Source organism: Neophocaena asiaeorientalis, unplaced genomic scaffold, assembly GCF_003031525.2.
Source record: "Neophocaena asiaeorientalis asiaeorientalis breed wild unplaced genomic scaffold, Neophocaena_asiaeorientalis_V1.1 scaffold960, whole genome shotgun sequence".
Taxonomy (NCBI): domain Eukaryota; kingdom Metazoa; phylum Chordata; class Mammalia; order Artiodactyla; family Phocoenidae; genus Neophocaena; species Neophocaena asiaeorientalis.
Genome location: NW_020173498.1, coordinates 20,352 through 34,415, shown reverse-complemented (window position 1 = coordinate 34,415; position 14,064 = coordinate 20,352). Strand labels below are relative to the sequence as shown.

Genomic DNA, 14,064 nt, shown 5'->3' with positions numbered 1-14,064 from the left:
GATACGTGTAGTTTTGTTTATCTGCTGTGAAATACTACAGTTTCTTAGGATTTTATTTTCATAGATGTATTTAAGGCTGGATAAAGCTGCTTTTTAAACAATTGAGGTATAGTTGATGTATAATATTATATAAGTTACAGGTGTACGATATAGTGATTCACAACTTTTAAAGGTTATACTCAAGTTACAGTTATTATAAAATGTTTGCTGTATTCCCCATGTTGTACAATATATCCTTGTAGCTTATTTTATACCTACTACTTTGTGCCTCTTACTCCCCTACTTCTATCTTGCCCCTCCCCCCCAGGGGTATCCACTAGTTTGTTCTATCTGTGAGTCTTGGACAAAGTTGCTTTTGATGAATCTCTTAATATATCTAAACTATAAATTGCAGAAATATCATTTTTTAAAAATTTGTTGTACACTGACCTATCATTTGGATTTCCCCCTAGTATTTCTTACAGATGAATTTAAATGATTATAATTGCTCCAGGATATGTCTTTCTGCTTATACCTATAAGACACAATGCTAGTCTTCTAAGATGGACCTTCTTAGAGCAAATGCTGATCTGTGGAACTCATTTTTTCTTTTGCTTTGTGCCCAGAATTATCCATGTCTGCCGTATGTTTAATCTCTAGATTATGACCGGCAGGTGGCTCTTTGTGAAGCATTGTGTAGACTGACCATGAAAAAATCAAGGGAAGACTTTGTCCATCAGTGGTTTGAAGATGATACCATTGCTGAGGCTTTCAAAGAAATTAAAGATCGAGAATTTGAGACGGTGAGATTCTTGGTCATGAAAATTCCATTTAATCAATATTTATGAAGCATCCTTTCAGCGTATGTTGGGCTCAGGGGAGGATTTTTTTCTTAAATGTGATTAGGTCTCCGTTCTTAAACTTCCTGTTTCCCACTTATGTGAAATAACTTGAGGGTAATAGAAACAGAATATTTGTGGACCAGATACCAGCATACAATTAGGACATCTTTTCAGGAAACTTAGCCTGGAGCCAGAGCTGTGGGAGTTTGATGGATCCAGTCAGAGACAGTGGTCATGGAGCAGGGAGTGGTCTTCAACAAACCTTGAAGGGTAGGGAGAGTTGGAGAAGAAAAGAATGTGCATTTGGGCCTTGCAGAGAGTAGCTGGCATGATGACAGGAGGCTGAAGCTGGCATGGGCGCTCTGGTAGCAGAGGAGTGTTATGGGGAGCTTGTGTTGTGAGCCCTCCAGCCTTCACAGTTTGGAAGAACAATAATTTTCGGTGTCTTCCATGCAACCCGGCCTCACTGTGATTGTGTCCTCAAGTAGCACAGACGTAGTTGATGGCTTTGCGATATACTCACCTTTATCCTAAAATAGCTAAAATGTTTTCCCTCTCCTTTAAAAAAGTTCTTAAGATGAGGGTGATTCTGTAGGAAAAGCCAAAATTATTAGTAACACTGCTCGTGTTGAACAAAGCCTTTCTGGTCAAAACCGCTGAGCACTTGAGATTTTATTAAATCCGAACCTTCAAATATATTATGAAATACGTTAAATTTGACTTTAAGCCCGTTGCCAGATCTGCAGTAGTTGTTTAGCCAGGATGCAGTTTGATCTAAGTGGGAATACCATGAGTTGGGTCTGGGTCCCACCTCCCCGACTGATGTGATGTATACATTTTGGCAAAGTAGTTGACTTTTTTTAAAAAAAAATTTAATTGAAGTATAGTTGATGTACAATGTTATATGTTACAGGTGTACAATATAGTGATTCACAATTTTTAGAGGTTATATGCCATTTATAGTTATTATAAAATACTGGTTATGTGTTCCCTGTGTTGCGCAATATGTCCTTGGAGCTGATAGTTGACTCATGAAGCCTGAGTGTTCTTATCTGTAAAACGGGAATAAAACCAACTTCAGAATTGTGGGAATTAAATGAGAGAAACTAAAAGTGCCTGAGATGTTGCAGACACTCCAGTATTAGTTTCCTTTCCCCTCTGTGTGATTCTCTCATCTGCAGGGAAATTAGGGGAACATAAGACAAAAGTAATTATCCTCTTTCTCCAGTCACTTTCCCCCTAGAACCATCAGCTTCTCAGTGGAACTGCTTTTAGATGAAAGTTCACATTAATGTCCATTTAGTGCTGAATCTAGACACGGAGTGTGAGGACTGTTTGACTACAACAGACAGTCCTTGCTAACAAAAGGGATAAAAGTCTGGATCAGTATCTCTTTGGTTTTAGAAACTTGGGGGTAACAGCTTGCCTCCCTGGTCGCTGTTTGTTGGGAGAACTATAAACGTATTCTTATTCTTAGAACCTTATTGCAGAAATATCATTTTTTAAAAATTTGTTGTACACTGACCTATCATTTGGATTTCCCCCTAGTATTTCTTACAGATGAATTTAAATGATTATAATTGCTCCAGGATATGTCTTTCTGCTTATACCTATAAGACACAATGCTAGTCTTCTAAGATGGACCTTCTTAGAGCAAATGCTGATCTGTGGAACTCATTTTTTCTTTTGCTTTGTGCCCAGAATTATCCATGTCTGCCGTATGTTTAATCTCTAGATTATGACCGGCAGGTGGCTCTTTGTGAAGCATTGTGTAGACTGACCATGAAAAAATCAAGGGAAGACTTTGTCCATCAGTGGTTTGAAGATGATACCATTGCTGAGGCTTTCAAAGAAATTAAAGATCGAGAATTTGAGACGGTGAGATTCTTGGTCATGAAAATTCCATTTAATCAATATTTATGAAGCATCCTTTCAGCGTATGTTGGGCTCAGGGGAGGATTTTTTTCTTAAATGTGATTAGGTCTCCGTTCTTAAACTTCCTGTTTCCCACTTATGTGAAATAACTTGAGGGTAATAGAAACAGAATATTTGTGGACCAGATACCAGCATACAATTAGGACATCTTTTCAGGAAACTTAGCCTGGAGCCAGAGCTGTGGGAGTTTGATGGATCCAGTCAGAGACAGTGGTCATGGAGCAGGGAGTGGTCTTCAACAAACCTTGAAGGGTAGGGAGAGTTGGAGAAGAAAAGAATGTGCATTTGGGCCTTGCAGAGAGTAGCTGGCATGATGACAGGAGGCTGAAGCTGGCATGGGCGCTCTGGTAGCAGAGGAGTGTTATGGGGAGCTTGTGTTGTGAGCCCTCCAGCCTTCACAGTTTGGAAGAACAATAATTTTCGGTGTCTTCCATGCAACCCGGCCTCACTGTGATTGTGTCCTCAAGTAGCACAGACGTAGTTGATGGCTTTGCGATATACTCACCTTTATCCTAAAATAGCTAAAATGTTTTCCCTCTCCTTTAAAAAAGTTCTTAAGATGAGGGTGATTCTGTAGGAAAAGCCAAAATTATTAGTAACACTGCTCGTGTTGAACAAAGCCTTTCTGGTCAAAACCGCTGAGCACTTGAGATTTTATTAAATCCGAACCTTCAAATATATTATGAAATACGTTAAATTTGACTTTAAGCCCGTTGCCAGATCTGCAGTAGTTGTTTAGCCAGGATGCAGTTTGATCTAAGTGGGAATACCATGAGTTGGGTCTGGGTCCCACCTCCCCGACTGATGTGATGTATACATTTTGGCAAAGTAGTTGACTTTTTTTAAAAAAAAATTTAATTGAAGTATAGTTGATGTACAATGTTATATGTTACAGGTGTACAATATAGTGATTCACAATTTTTAGAGGTTATATTCCATTTATAGTTATTATAAAATACTGGTTATATGTTCCCTGTGTTGTGCAATATGTCCTTGGAGCTGATAGTTGACTCATGAAGCCTGAGTGTTCTTATCTGTAAAACGGGAATAAAACCAACTTCAGAATTGTGGGAATTAAATGAGAGAAACTAAAAGTGCCTGAGATGTTGCAGACACTCCAGTATTAGTTTCCTTTCCCCTCTGTGTGATTCTCTCATCTGCAGGGAAATTAGGGGAACATAAGACAAAAGTAATTATCCTCTTTCTCCAGTCACTTTCCCCCTAGAACCATCAGCTTCTCAGTGGAACTGCTTTTAGATGAAAGTTCACATTAATGTCCATTTAGTGCTGAATCTAGACACGGAGTGTGAGGACTGTTTGACTACAACAGACAGTCCTTGCTAACAAAAGGGATAAAAGTCTGGATCAGTATCTCTTTGGTTTTAGAAACTTGGGGGTAACAGCTTGCCTCCCTGGTCGCTGTTTGTTGGGAGAACTATAAACGTATTCTTATTCTTAGAACCTTTAGCGGGAGAGAGATTCCAGGAAGGAGCAGGTTAGAGAACTCCTGATAAGGAAAATCTACAGTGGTTAAGTACACCAGGATAAACCCCAAATTGATAAGTTTCATGGGTTTGTGGTTGGCTTGTGCTGGGGAGATGGATGCCCTGTGGGTTAGTCAGATATTACAATCCAGGTCATCAGTAAGAGGTATTTCTCTTGCTTGTTCCGCACATAAAACTGTTGGAGACCTAAGCATTCCTCAGCTGTAACTCTCATGGCTGGGGCTTCAGAACATGAGTCTGGAGCCTCCTCTTTGTGATACAAAGTATTATTTTAGTTATCATGATTAATAATGAATCCTTGTGAATCCTTGTGATGTCACTGGATCCTGGAAATGCAGTAGCAGACACTGGCCTCTACATGCTGCAAAGGGTAGTATTTAAATTAAATATCTTGATTTTTTTTTTTTAACAAAAAAGTTTGCATTATTTACTTTGAAGGATTGTAGACGGTTTCTCAATCACCTAAATGACAGACTTGGTGACCAAAGAAGGTAAGACGTTTCTCTGAGCTTTACTTTATTGACTAATTCTATTCTGAAAATGTCTAATATTAAAAAAAAATCTAGAGGGCTTCCCTGGTGGCGCAGTGGTTGGGAGTCTGCCTGCCGATGCAGGGGACGCGGGTTCGTGCCCCGGTCCGGGAAGATCCCACATGCAGCGGAGCCGCTGGGCCCGTGAGCCATGGCCGCTAAGCCTGCGCGTCTGTAGCCTGTGCTCCGCAGCGGGAGGGGCCACAGCGGTGAGAGGCCAGCATACCGCAAAAAAAAAAAAAAAAAAAAAAAATCTAGGATCTGTTTTAGGAGAGAATGTAGGATACAGAATTTACTGAGCATTACTAAGTTATCCATTGTGATTTGGAACAGTTGTAACTTTATATCCTCCAGGGAGATTTTATGAAGAATGATTTCCTATAGATCTGAGGTTACTAGGGAAAGCCGTATTATGGACAGTTAAGTCCTTGATGAGAAAATATTGGCTAAATTCACTCCTTTCATTAGGACTCTTGCCAAGCAGCTGGGTTGAGGTATATATAGTACCGGAAAACCTGGCTTGTAGACTGCCAGATGGAGATTTGAATTCTGCCCATGGTAGATCTCCATTTGTAGGTTTGAGAGCCCCTTTCATACTTTGTACCAAGGGACATAATGGCGTACCTAGTGATACATGATTGTTTATAGAACATCCATAGGTCGTGTGTGCGGTCCATCCATATTTTATTTTACTTTTTAATTGTGAGGTGTTTTGCAGGGTCTATTCATTTCCATGCATTGCTGCTTTTGCTGATGATTTTGAGGTATGTTTGTCTCTATTTCAGGGGCTGTGAGGGTGGGGGGTGTATAGCGAACCCCATAGGTAGGTTTACATCAGGCCAAACGGCTCTTGCTACACAGAAGGGCTTTTTTTAAAAAGGAAACTTGCTTCTCCTCTTAGGCCTCAACTCTGAAGCTTATTATTGAAGAGCCCTAGTGTTACTTCTGCGTAAAGGAATTTTAGGTTTATACTGCATTCATGAGGTCAGTTACAGGAGCCTTGCCTTATTTTATCCTCTTGACGAGCGGCAGCATTCACGCCTGGATTGGAGGGAAGGGCGAGTCCATTGCTTCTTTCCACCCAGTAGACGCTTCCCACTCTATCCCCAGCAATTAGGGTCAGTCTCCTTTCTCTAGATCATTCTGCCTTGTACTTTATAGTCCAAAATGGAACAGTCTCTTTTCACCCCCTTCTTTGGTTTCTAGAGGCACAAGGTCCTTCCTGTAAAAGTGCCCCAACCTGCAACATCTCAATTTCTGGGTAAACTTTTCATAGGTCTCTGAACCTGGACTGTGCTGAGATGTCATGGATCATGTCTCTAGAATGTTCTAGTTAACCATTTCATTGTTTTGGATTGAGGGCCCCCTTCTTGGCCTCTGTGAGCTGAGCCGTTAGCTCACGACTACATTGTACATTCTTTCTCTCTAGAACTGATTTTGGAAGCCTGATTCCTATATTTCAAGTCTGTTTTTCTTTCTGGTTGTCTGAGGATTCCAATCTCTGCTTGGAATTTAAATTTCCATCAGCTTCAGTAGGGGTCCTTACACTGGCTTTCCGTGATATAATCTTGTGTTAAAACCTTTGTTCTATAGACGCCAAGGGGAGAAGGGGGTGGGTGGTGGTGGTGTGATGAATAGGGCGATTGGGATTGACATGTATACACTAATATGTATAAAACAGATAACTGATAAGAACCTACTGTATAAAAAATATAATAAAAATTTTAAAATACGCTTTGTTCAACTCTATAGCTGTTAAAGAGTAGACACGTATGCTGGAACAATGGCCAAGAAATGCTATTTACTGTAAAACAAGTGGAAGAATAGTTAAGTCTAGTGTTTGTTCCATTGTTGAGGAATAAAAACTTTGTATATACTTCCTGAGTATGTCTAGAACACATCTGGGAGGAAGCAAAGGCATTGTCAATGGTTCCCATGGAAAGGTACCTATGGGAATTTGAGGGACAGAGAAGGAGATATTTATTCTTTCTATTAGCATCATACTGTTTGAATCTGTCTTTCCTTTTTTTCTTTCCGTCTTTCTTTCTTTCTTTAAGAGAATATGTTTATTTTATAATGCAGTCATTTCTTGGTACCCATGGGGGACTGGTTCCAGGATGCCTCGTGGATACCAAAATCTGCGTATATTCAAGTCCCATATATAAAACGGCTTAGTATTTGCATATAATGTACACACATCCTCCCGTGTACTTTAAATCGTCTCTAGGTTACATCTGATACCTAACACGGTGTAAATGCTGTGCAAATAGTTGTCAGTACATGGCAAAATCGAGGTTTGCTTTTTAGAACTTTCTGGAATTCTTTTTCCTAAATATTTTCAATCCACATTTGGTTGAATCTTTGGATTTGGAATCCGTGGATACAGGGGGCTGACTAATCAATTAAAATAAAGATAATTTGAAATCTTCAGGTCTTAGCCTTATTCTAACACACGGTAAGTTAGATGGCAAGTCACCATTTATGTTTGATCACAGTACCTCCTTTGCTAGAAGTTTCTATCCGTAGGCAGTGTGGTTTGTTACTGCTTTAACATAGAAGAGTTTTCTCTGTGATTGGCACCAGAAAAAATAAGTTTGTGTGGTTAGAGTTATCTGACACATTTAAACATCTGTTAAATTGCTAAGTATAGTAGGGTTTTTCCAGAAATAGATTGGTCACATAAAATTGAAACGTTCCTCCTATTTTGCAGAAATGAGTAAGGCAATAAACGGTGACCCTATAATCTTAAAGTAGGGCTGTTCTCAGAAAAGCAGTTCTGTTTTTAATGGAGTAATTTTCATTTGACCCTTTCATATGATATTAATACTGAAATTATATCTTACAGATGAGAAAACCTGCAGATGAAAAATTAGAGAAATTTTGGATTGATTTCAACCTAGGAACTCAGAGTGTAACTTTTTATATAAACAATCCTGAGGTAATCATGTTCGATTCCTGTTTAGACCTAAGTGCGTAGAGAGTGTTCATAATCCAAGTATGTGTTATGTGCTCATGAATTTCACTTATTTTTTCCAAGAGCGCTTTATGGGACTCAGTAAGACTTTTGAAGGAAGCAGTGATTAATTTCAGCATAATAGGTAAGATGTTAATTCTAAACTACCTCGCATTTAGTCCTGAGTATTGTTTCTGTTTATGCTTGCAGTATATGTTTAGTTAATTCCCGAGCAGACTTTGCTTGCACTTGACGTGGAGGGGAGGTGGTGAGCGCTGTGGACAGAAGGCTGTGCTCAGGGCAAAAGATTAGTGAGTCCTCCACTCTGTAACTTTGGGATTCCATGACTTGCCTGGTTTTCTCGTTGTAAAAATGATTATGGTTCCTCAACAAACTGAAAATAGCATCACCGTATGATCCAGCAGTTTCACTTCTGGATATACATCCAGAAGAATCGAAAGCAGGACTCGAAGAGATTTGTATACGAACGTTCACTGCAGCCTATTCACAAGAGTCAAGAGGTAGAAGCAGGGACTTGCCTGGTGGCACAGTGGTTAAGACTCCATACTCCCAGTGGAGGGGGTCTGGGTTCCATCTCTGGTCAGGGAACTAGATCCCACATGCATGCCGCAACTAAGAGTTCGCATGCCGCAACCAAGGAGCCCGCGAGCCACAACTAAGGAGCCTGACTGCTGCAACTAAGACCCGGTGCAACCAAAAAAAAAAAAAAAAAAAGTAGAAGCACCCCAAGTGTCCATCGATGGTTGAATGGATAAAGCAAACGTGATCTGTACCTACAATGGACTGTTATTTAGCTTTAAAAAGGAAGGGCATTCTGACTTCATCTATGTTGCTACAATATAGATGAGCTTTGAGGACATCATGCTAAGTGGAAAAAGCTAATCACAAAAAGACAAATACTGTATGATTCCACTTACATGAGGTATCTAAAGTAGTCAAATTGATAGAGACCGAAAGTAGAATGGTGGTTAGTTAGCAGGGGCTGCAGGGAAGGGGGAATGGGGAGTTGTTTAATGGGTACAGAGTTTCAGATTTGCAAGATGAAAAGGTTCTGGAGATCCTCTTGTACAGCAATGTGAATATACTTAGCACTACTGAACTGCCCACTTAACATTTACCTTGTTAACCATTTTTATGTTTTGTACCACAATTTTTTATTTTTTTTGTAATTTTATTTAAAACAAATTTATTTATTTATTTTTGGCTGCATTGGGTCTTTGTTGCTGTGTGCAGTCTTTCACTAGTTGTGGCGAGCAGGGACTGCTCTTCGTTGCGGTGAGCGGGCTTCTCATTGTGGTGGCTTCTCTTGTTGCGGAGCATGGGCTCTAGGCGCGCGGGCTTCAGTAGCTGTGGCCTGGACCGGGGCTCAAACCCATGTCCCCTGCATTGGCAGGAGGATTCTTTTTTTTTTTTTTGCCATACACGTCTCACTGTTGTGGCCTCTCACTGTTGTGGCCTCTCCTGTTACGGAGCACAGGCTCCGGACGCGCAGGCTCAGCGGCCACGGCTCACGGGCCCAGCCGCTCCGCGGCATGTGGATCTTCCCACACCGGGGCACGAACCTGTGTCCCCTGCATCGGCAGGCGGACTCTCAACCACTGCGCCACCAGGGAAGCCCTGGCAGGAGGATTCTTAACCACTGTGCCACCAGGGAAGTCCTGTACCACCATTTAAAAAAATGGTTATAGTACCTGCCCTCCCTTTCCCACATATTTATACTAATAATTGGGTATGTACAAACTATTTAAATATCAGCCCTGACTCCCCCTTCTTTTTTTTTTAATTAATTAATTTTTATTTTTGGCTGCATTGGGTCTTCGTTGCTGCACGCAGGCTTCTCGTGGTGGTTTCTCGTTGCAGAGCATGGGCTCTAGGCGTGCGGACTTCAGTAGTTGTGGCTCACTGGCTTCAGTAGTTGTAGCTCGTGGGCTCTAGAGCGCAGGCTCAGTAGTTTTGGCGCATGGGCTTAGTTGCTCCGTGGCATGTGGGATCTTCCTGGACAAGGGATCAAATCCGTGTCGCCTGCATTGGCAGGCGGATTCTTAACCACTGCGCCACCAGGGAAGCCCTGACTCCCCCTTCTTAAATCTCCGTCGTTCACCTTTCTTCTCCTCTTAGTAGGTAGAGTTGAGGGGCATGGAGTCAGGAGTGATCCTTTTCTGGGTGTGTAGAAGTAAGGTATTGGTCCAGTTCAGTATTTCAGATATAGTCACACTTGACCAGGATTCCTGAATTGGGTCTCTTAAAAAATGGATGTTTTGAAAGTAACTCAATACACATAATCATTTTTTAATTGGCTTTACTAAAGAGTTAAAACTAAATACTGTGCGATTATGTGGATTTTATACTTCTTTTCACAAAGGATTTAGGGCAGCTTGCATATTTATAACAAAATAATAGAAATAGAAAATTGGAACCACAAACAAGAATAAAAATGTGTCAAGAAGGTTGATCTGGCCACCATGGAGATTCATATTTGGTGCTTAGCGCTTCCCTCCGCAACTAGAGAAAGCCCGTGTGTAGCAATGAAGGCCCATGCAGCCAAGAAGAAAATAAATAAATAAAATAAAATAAAATAAAATTGTACAATTAAAAAAAAAAACAAATTTGGTGCTTAGCTTCCTGAAAGCCAGGGTGAAAAGTATAATGGATAACATGATTCTCATCATACAAGTCCTGGAAAGAACAAATCCATCCTTCCTGGCCTTGAACTCTTAACTGAAGGTTCTCCCATGGGACTACTTAGGATAAGGTAATCCTTCCTCAGCCCTGAGTGTTCCTTGCTGGAATTTCTTGTGTACATAAGTTAACTTCAGTGTTTTGTTAAAGGGTAATTTTTGAAGAGGTAAAATCATGACCCGCATACAAATATAAAATAAATGTGGGTAAAAGATTTCATTAATTAATGAGCAAATTAATAAGATGTAATAACCAGGAGAATACAAAGAATCACAGATATAAGCAGTGCTGAAATTAATTTACAAACAGATGTGCGACTAGACTGTTGCATTTCACAGACACAATTAATTTGAATTTATATGAACAAGAATCACTTGCGTTATTATCTTTAATTTCTCCTGTTACATACTACAAAAAGGGACGTTTGGGCTAGATTAGGCAGTAAAGGAAGTGGCAGAAGAGGAGAGCCTTTCACCGTGAAACTCTGGGAGATTGAAGGGACAGTGAAGACTGCCCACACTTCAGATGCTAATTGCAAGTCTCAGGTTGACACCTGTACTTCTGATCAACCTGCTACCAATCAGAGGTTCCCACAAGCTCCTCCTCGGGTTAGAAACTTGGTATAATGCTTCACAGAACTCTGGGAAGCACGCATTTACATTTACCATTTTATTATAAAGAATATAATAAAGGATACAGATGAACAGCCAGATGAAGAGAATACCCAGGGCAAGATCCAGAAGGATCCCAAGTGCAAGGGCTTTTGTTTCTGAGGAGTTGGGGTGCATCACCCTCCTGGAACGTTTGTGTTCACCAACCCAGAAGCTCTCTGAACCCTGTAGCTTCGGGGTTTTTATGGAAGCTTTATCATGTAGGCATTATGGAATATTAACTCAATCGCTGGCCCTTCTGCCCTCCCTGAAGGTTGGGGAGCTGGAAGTTCCAACCCTCTAACCATACCTTGGTCTTTCTGGTGACCAGTCCCCATCCTTTTTTTTTTCTTTTCTAGAAATATCATTGATATGTAAGCAAAACTGGTTTTTTTAAAAAAATTTATTTTTTATACAGTAGGTTCTTATCAGTAATCAGTTCTATGCACATCAGTGTGTACATGTCAATCCCAAACGTCCAATTCATCCCACCCCCACCCCCCCACCACTTCCCCCCTTGGTGTCCATATGTTTGTTCTCTACCTCTGTGTCTTGATTTCTGCCCTACAAACTGGTTCATCTGTACCATCTTTCTAGGTTCCACATATATGCATTAATTTACGATTTTGTTTTGTTAATATGGTTTATCACATTGATTGATGTGCATATATTGAAGAATCCTTGCATCCCTGGGATAAATCCCACTTGATTATGGTGTATGATTCTTTTAACGTGTTGTTAGATTCTATGTGCTAGTATTTTGTTGAGGTTTTTTGCATCTATATTTGTCAGTGATATTGGTCTGTAATTTTCTTTTTTTGTAGTATCTTTGTCTGGTTTTGGTATCAGGGATGGTGGCCTCGTAGAATGAGCTTGGGAGTGTTCCTTCCTCTGCAACTTTTTGGAAGCATTTGAGAAGGATGGGTGTTAGCTCTTCTCTAAATGCTCAATAGAATTCACCTGTGAAGCCATCTGGTCCTGGGCTCTTGTTTGTTGGAAGATTTTAAATCACAGTTTCAACTTCATTACTTGTGATTGGTCTGTTCATATTTTCTATTTCTTCCTGGTTCAATCTTGGAAGGTTATACCTTTCTAAGAATTTGTCCATTTCTTCCAGGTGGTCCATTTTATTGGCATAGAGTTGCTTGTAGTAGTCTCTTAGGATGCTTTGTATCTCTGCAGTGTCAGTTGTTACTTCTCCTTCTCCTTTTTTATTTCTAATTTTATTGATTTGAGTCCTCTCCCTCTTGCTGAGTCTGGCTAAAGGTTTCTCAATTTGTTTTTCTTCTCAAAGAACCAGCTTTTAATTTTATTGATGTTTGTGATTGTTTCTTTGTTTCTATTTCATTTATTTCTGCTCTGATCTTTATGATTTCTTTCCTTCTGCTAACTTTGGGGTTTTTTTGTTCTTCTTTCTCTAGTCCCTTTTTTTTCCCTTGCTGCTTTCAATAATTTTTCTTTGTCTTTAATTTTTGCCAATTTGATTACTATGTGTCTCGGAGTGTTTCTCCTTGGGTTTATCCTGTATGGGACTCGCTGCGCTTGCTGGACTTGCGTGGCTATTTCCTTTCCCATGTTAGGGAAGTTTTTGGCTATAATCTCTTCAAATATTTTCTCGGGTCCTTTCTCTCTTGTCTCCTTCTGGGACCCCTATAATGGGAATGTTGTTGCATTTAATGTTGTCACAGTGGTCTCTTAGGCTGACTTCATTTCATTCTTTTTTCTTTATTCTGTTCCACAGCAGTGAATTCCACCATTCTGTCTTCAAGGTCACTTACCCGTTCTTCTGCCTCAGTTATTCTGCTATTGATTCCTTCTAGTGTATTTTTCATTTCAGTTATTGTATTGTTCATCTCTGTTTGTTCTTTAATTCTTCTAGGTCTTTGTTAAACATTTCTTGCATCGTCTCGATCTTTGCCTCCATTCTTTTTCCGAGGTCCTGGATCATCTTCACTATCATTATTGTGAATTCTTTTTCTGGAAGGTTGCCCTTCTCCACTTCATTTAGTTGTTTTTCTGTTTTATCTCGTTCCTTCATCTGGTACATAACCCTCTGCCTTTTCATCTTGTCTATCTTTCTGTGAATGTGGTTATTGTTCCACAGGCTGCAGGATTGTAGTTCTTCTTGCTTTTGCTGTCTGCCCTCTGGTGGCTGAGGCTATCTAAGAGGCTTGTGCAAGTTTTTGACCAGTCCCAATCCTTAAGTCCTCCAACCCCCAGTCACCTCATTAACTTATAAAACACTCATCACCCCGGGCATTCCAAGGGCCTTAGAAGCTCTGGTGTCAGGAACCAGGGTCAAATACCAAATATTAGAACAAAAGGTGCTCCCAGCACCCCATCACTTAAAATGTGTTTCAGAAGCTCTGTGTCAGGAACCAAGGCCAAGATCAAATATATATTTCTTATGGTGTCACAGATGGGAAGAAGCACAAACGAGCAGTTATACAGTCACAAAATTGGGAAGATAGCATACGTTGAGTTGGAGGTGTCTCCTATCTGTAGTAAAGGAAAGGAGTTCATAAACATCTCACTAGAAATGTAAATTAAATATAATCATAAGTTAAGAGTAACTTAATTTATATAGTCATTACCTGTTACTATTCACTTAAGATATGCAAAATATCATTGGTGTTTATTCTGAAGTCAGTATTTTATAAAGACTTCCATGGATTTTCTGACTGGTACCCCTAACATTACATATTTTAAGTTTCTGAACCTGAACTTTGCTGTTGAGGTGATTTTCAGCAACCGACTTGCCAAACTTAATATTCTACACTTCATAAATATATCACATTTTGGGGAGGCTTTAAAATTCATAAAGTGCCTCACAGTAGCTGGAGGAAGTAGGTGTGATGTTTTAGTTTTATAGCAGAGGCAACTGAGGCTTGTGTAGCAAACACTACAAGCAAGACTTGCCTTTTGTGTGCCGAGCCCTTCCTGCTAAGGGGTTGACAGTGTTTTAGGAGC

General features: G+C 40.1%; 1 protein-coding gene across 1 annotated transcript in view; it reads left to right on the top strand.

The window, feature by feature from the left end:
* The window catches only part of SYCP2L (synaptonemal complex protein 2 like), a 55,770-nt gene that overhangs the window by 30,182 nt on the left and 11,524 nt on the right, over nt 1–14,064 (top strand). Inside the window, exons 11-15 of the mRNA XM_024747562.1 lie at nt 640–782; nt 4,700–4,752; nt 5,510–5,555; nt 7,637–7,729; nt 7,829–7,889. Coding sequence (XP_024603330.1) covers nt 640–782; nt 4,700–4,752; nt 5,510–5,555; nt 7,637–7,729; nt 7,829–7,889 — 396 coding nt within the window. The remainder of the gene's footprint in view (nt 1–639; nt 783–4,699; nt 4,753–5,509; nt 5,556–7,636; nt 7,730–7,828; nt 7,890–14,064) is intronic.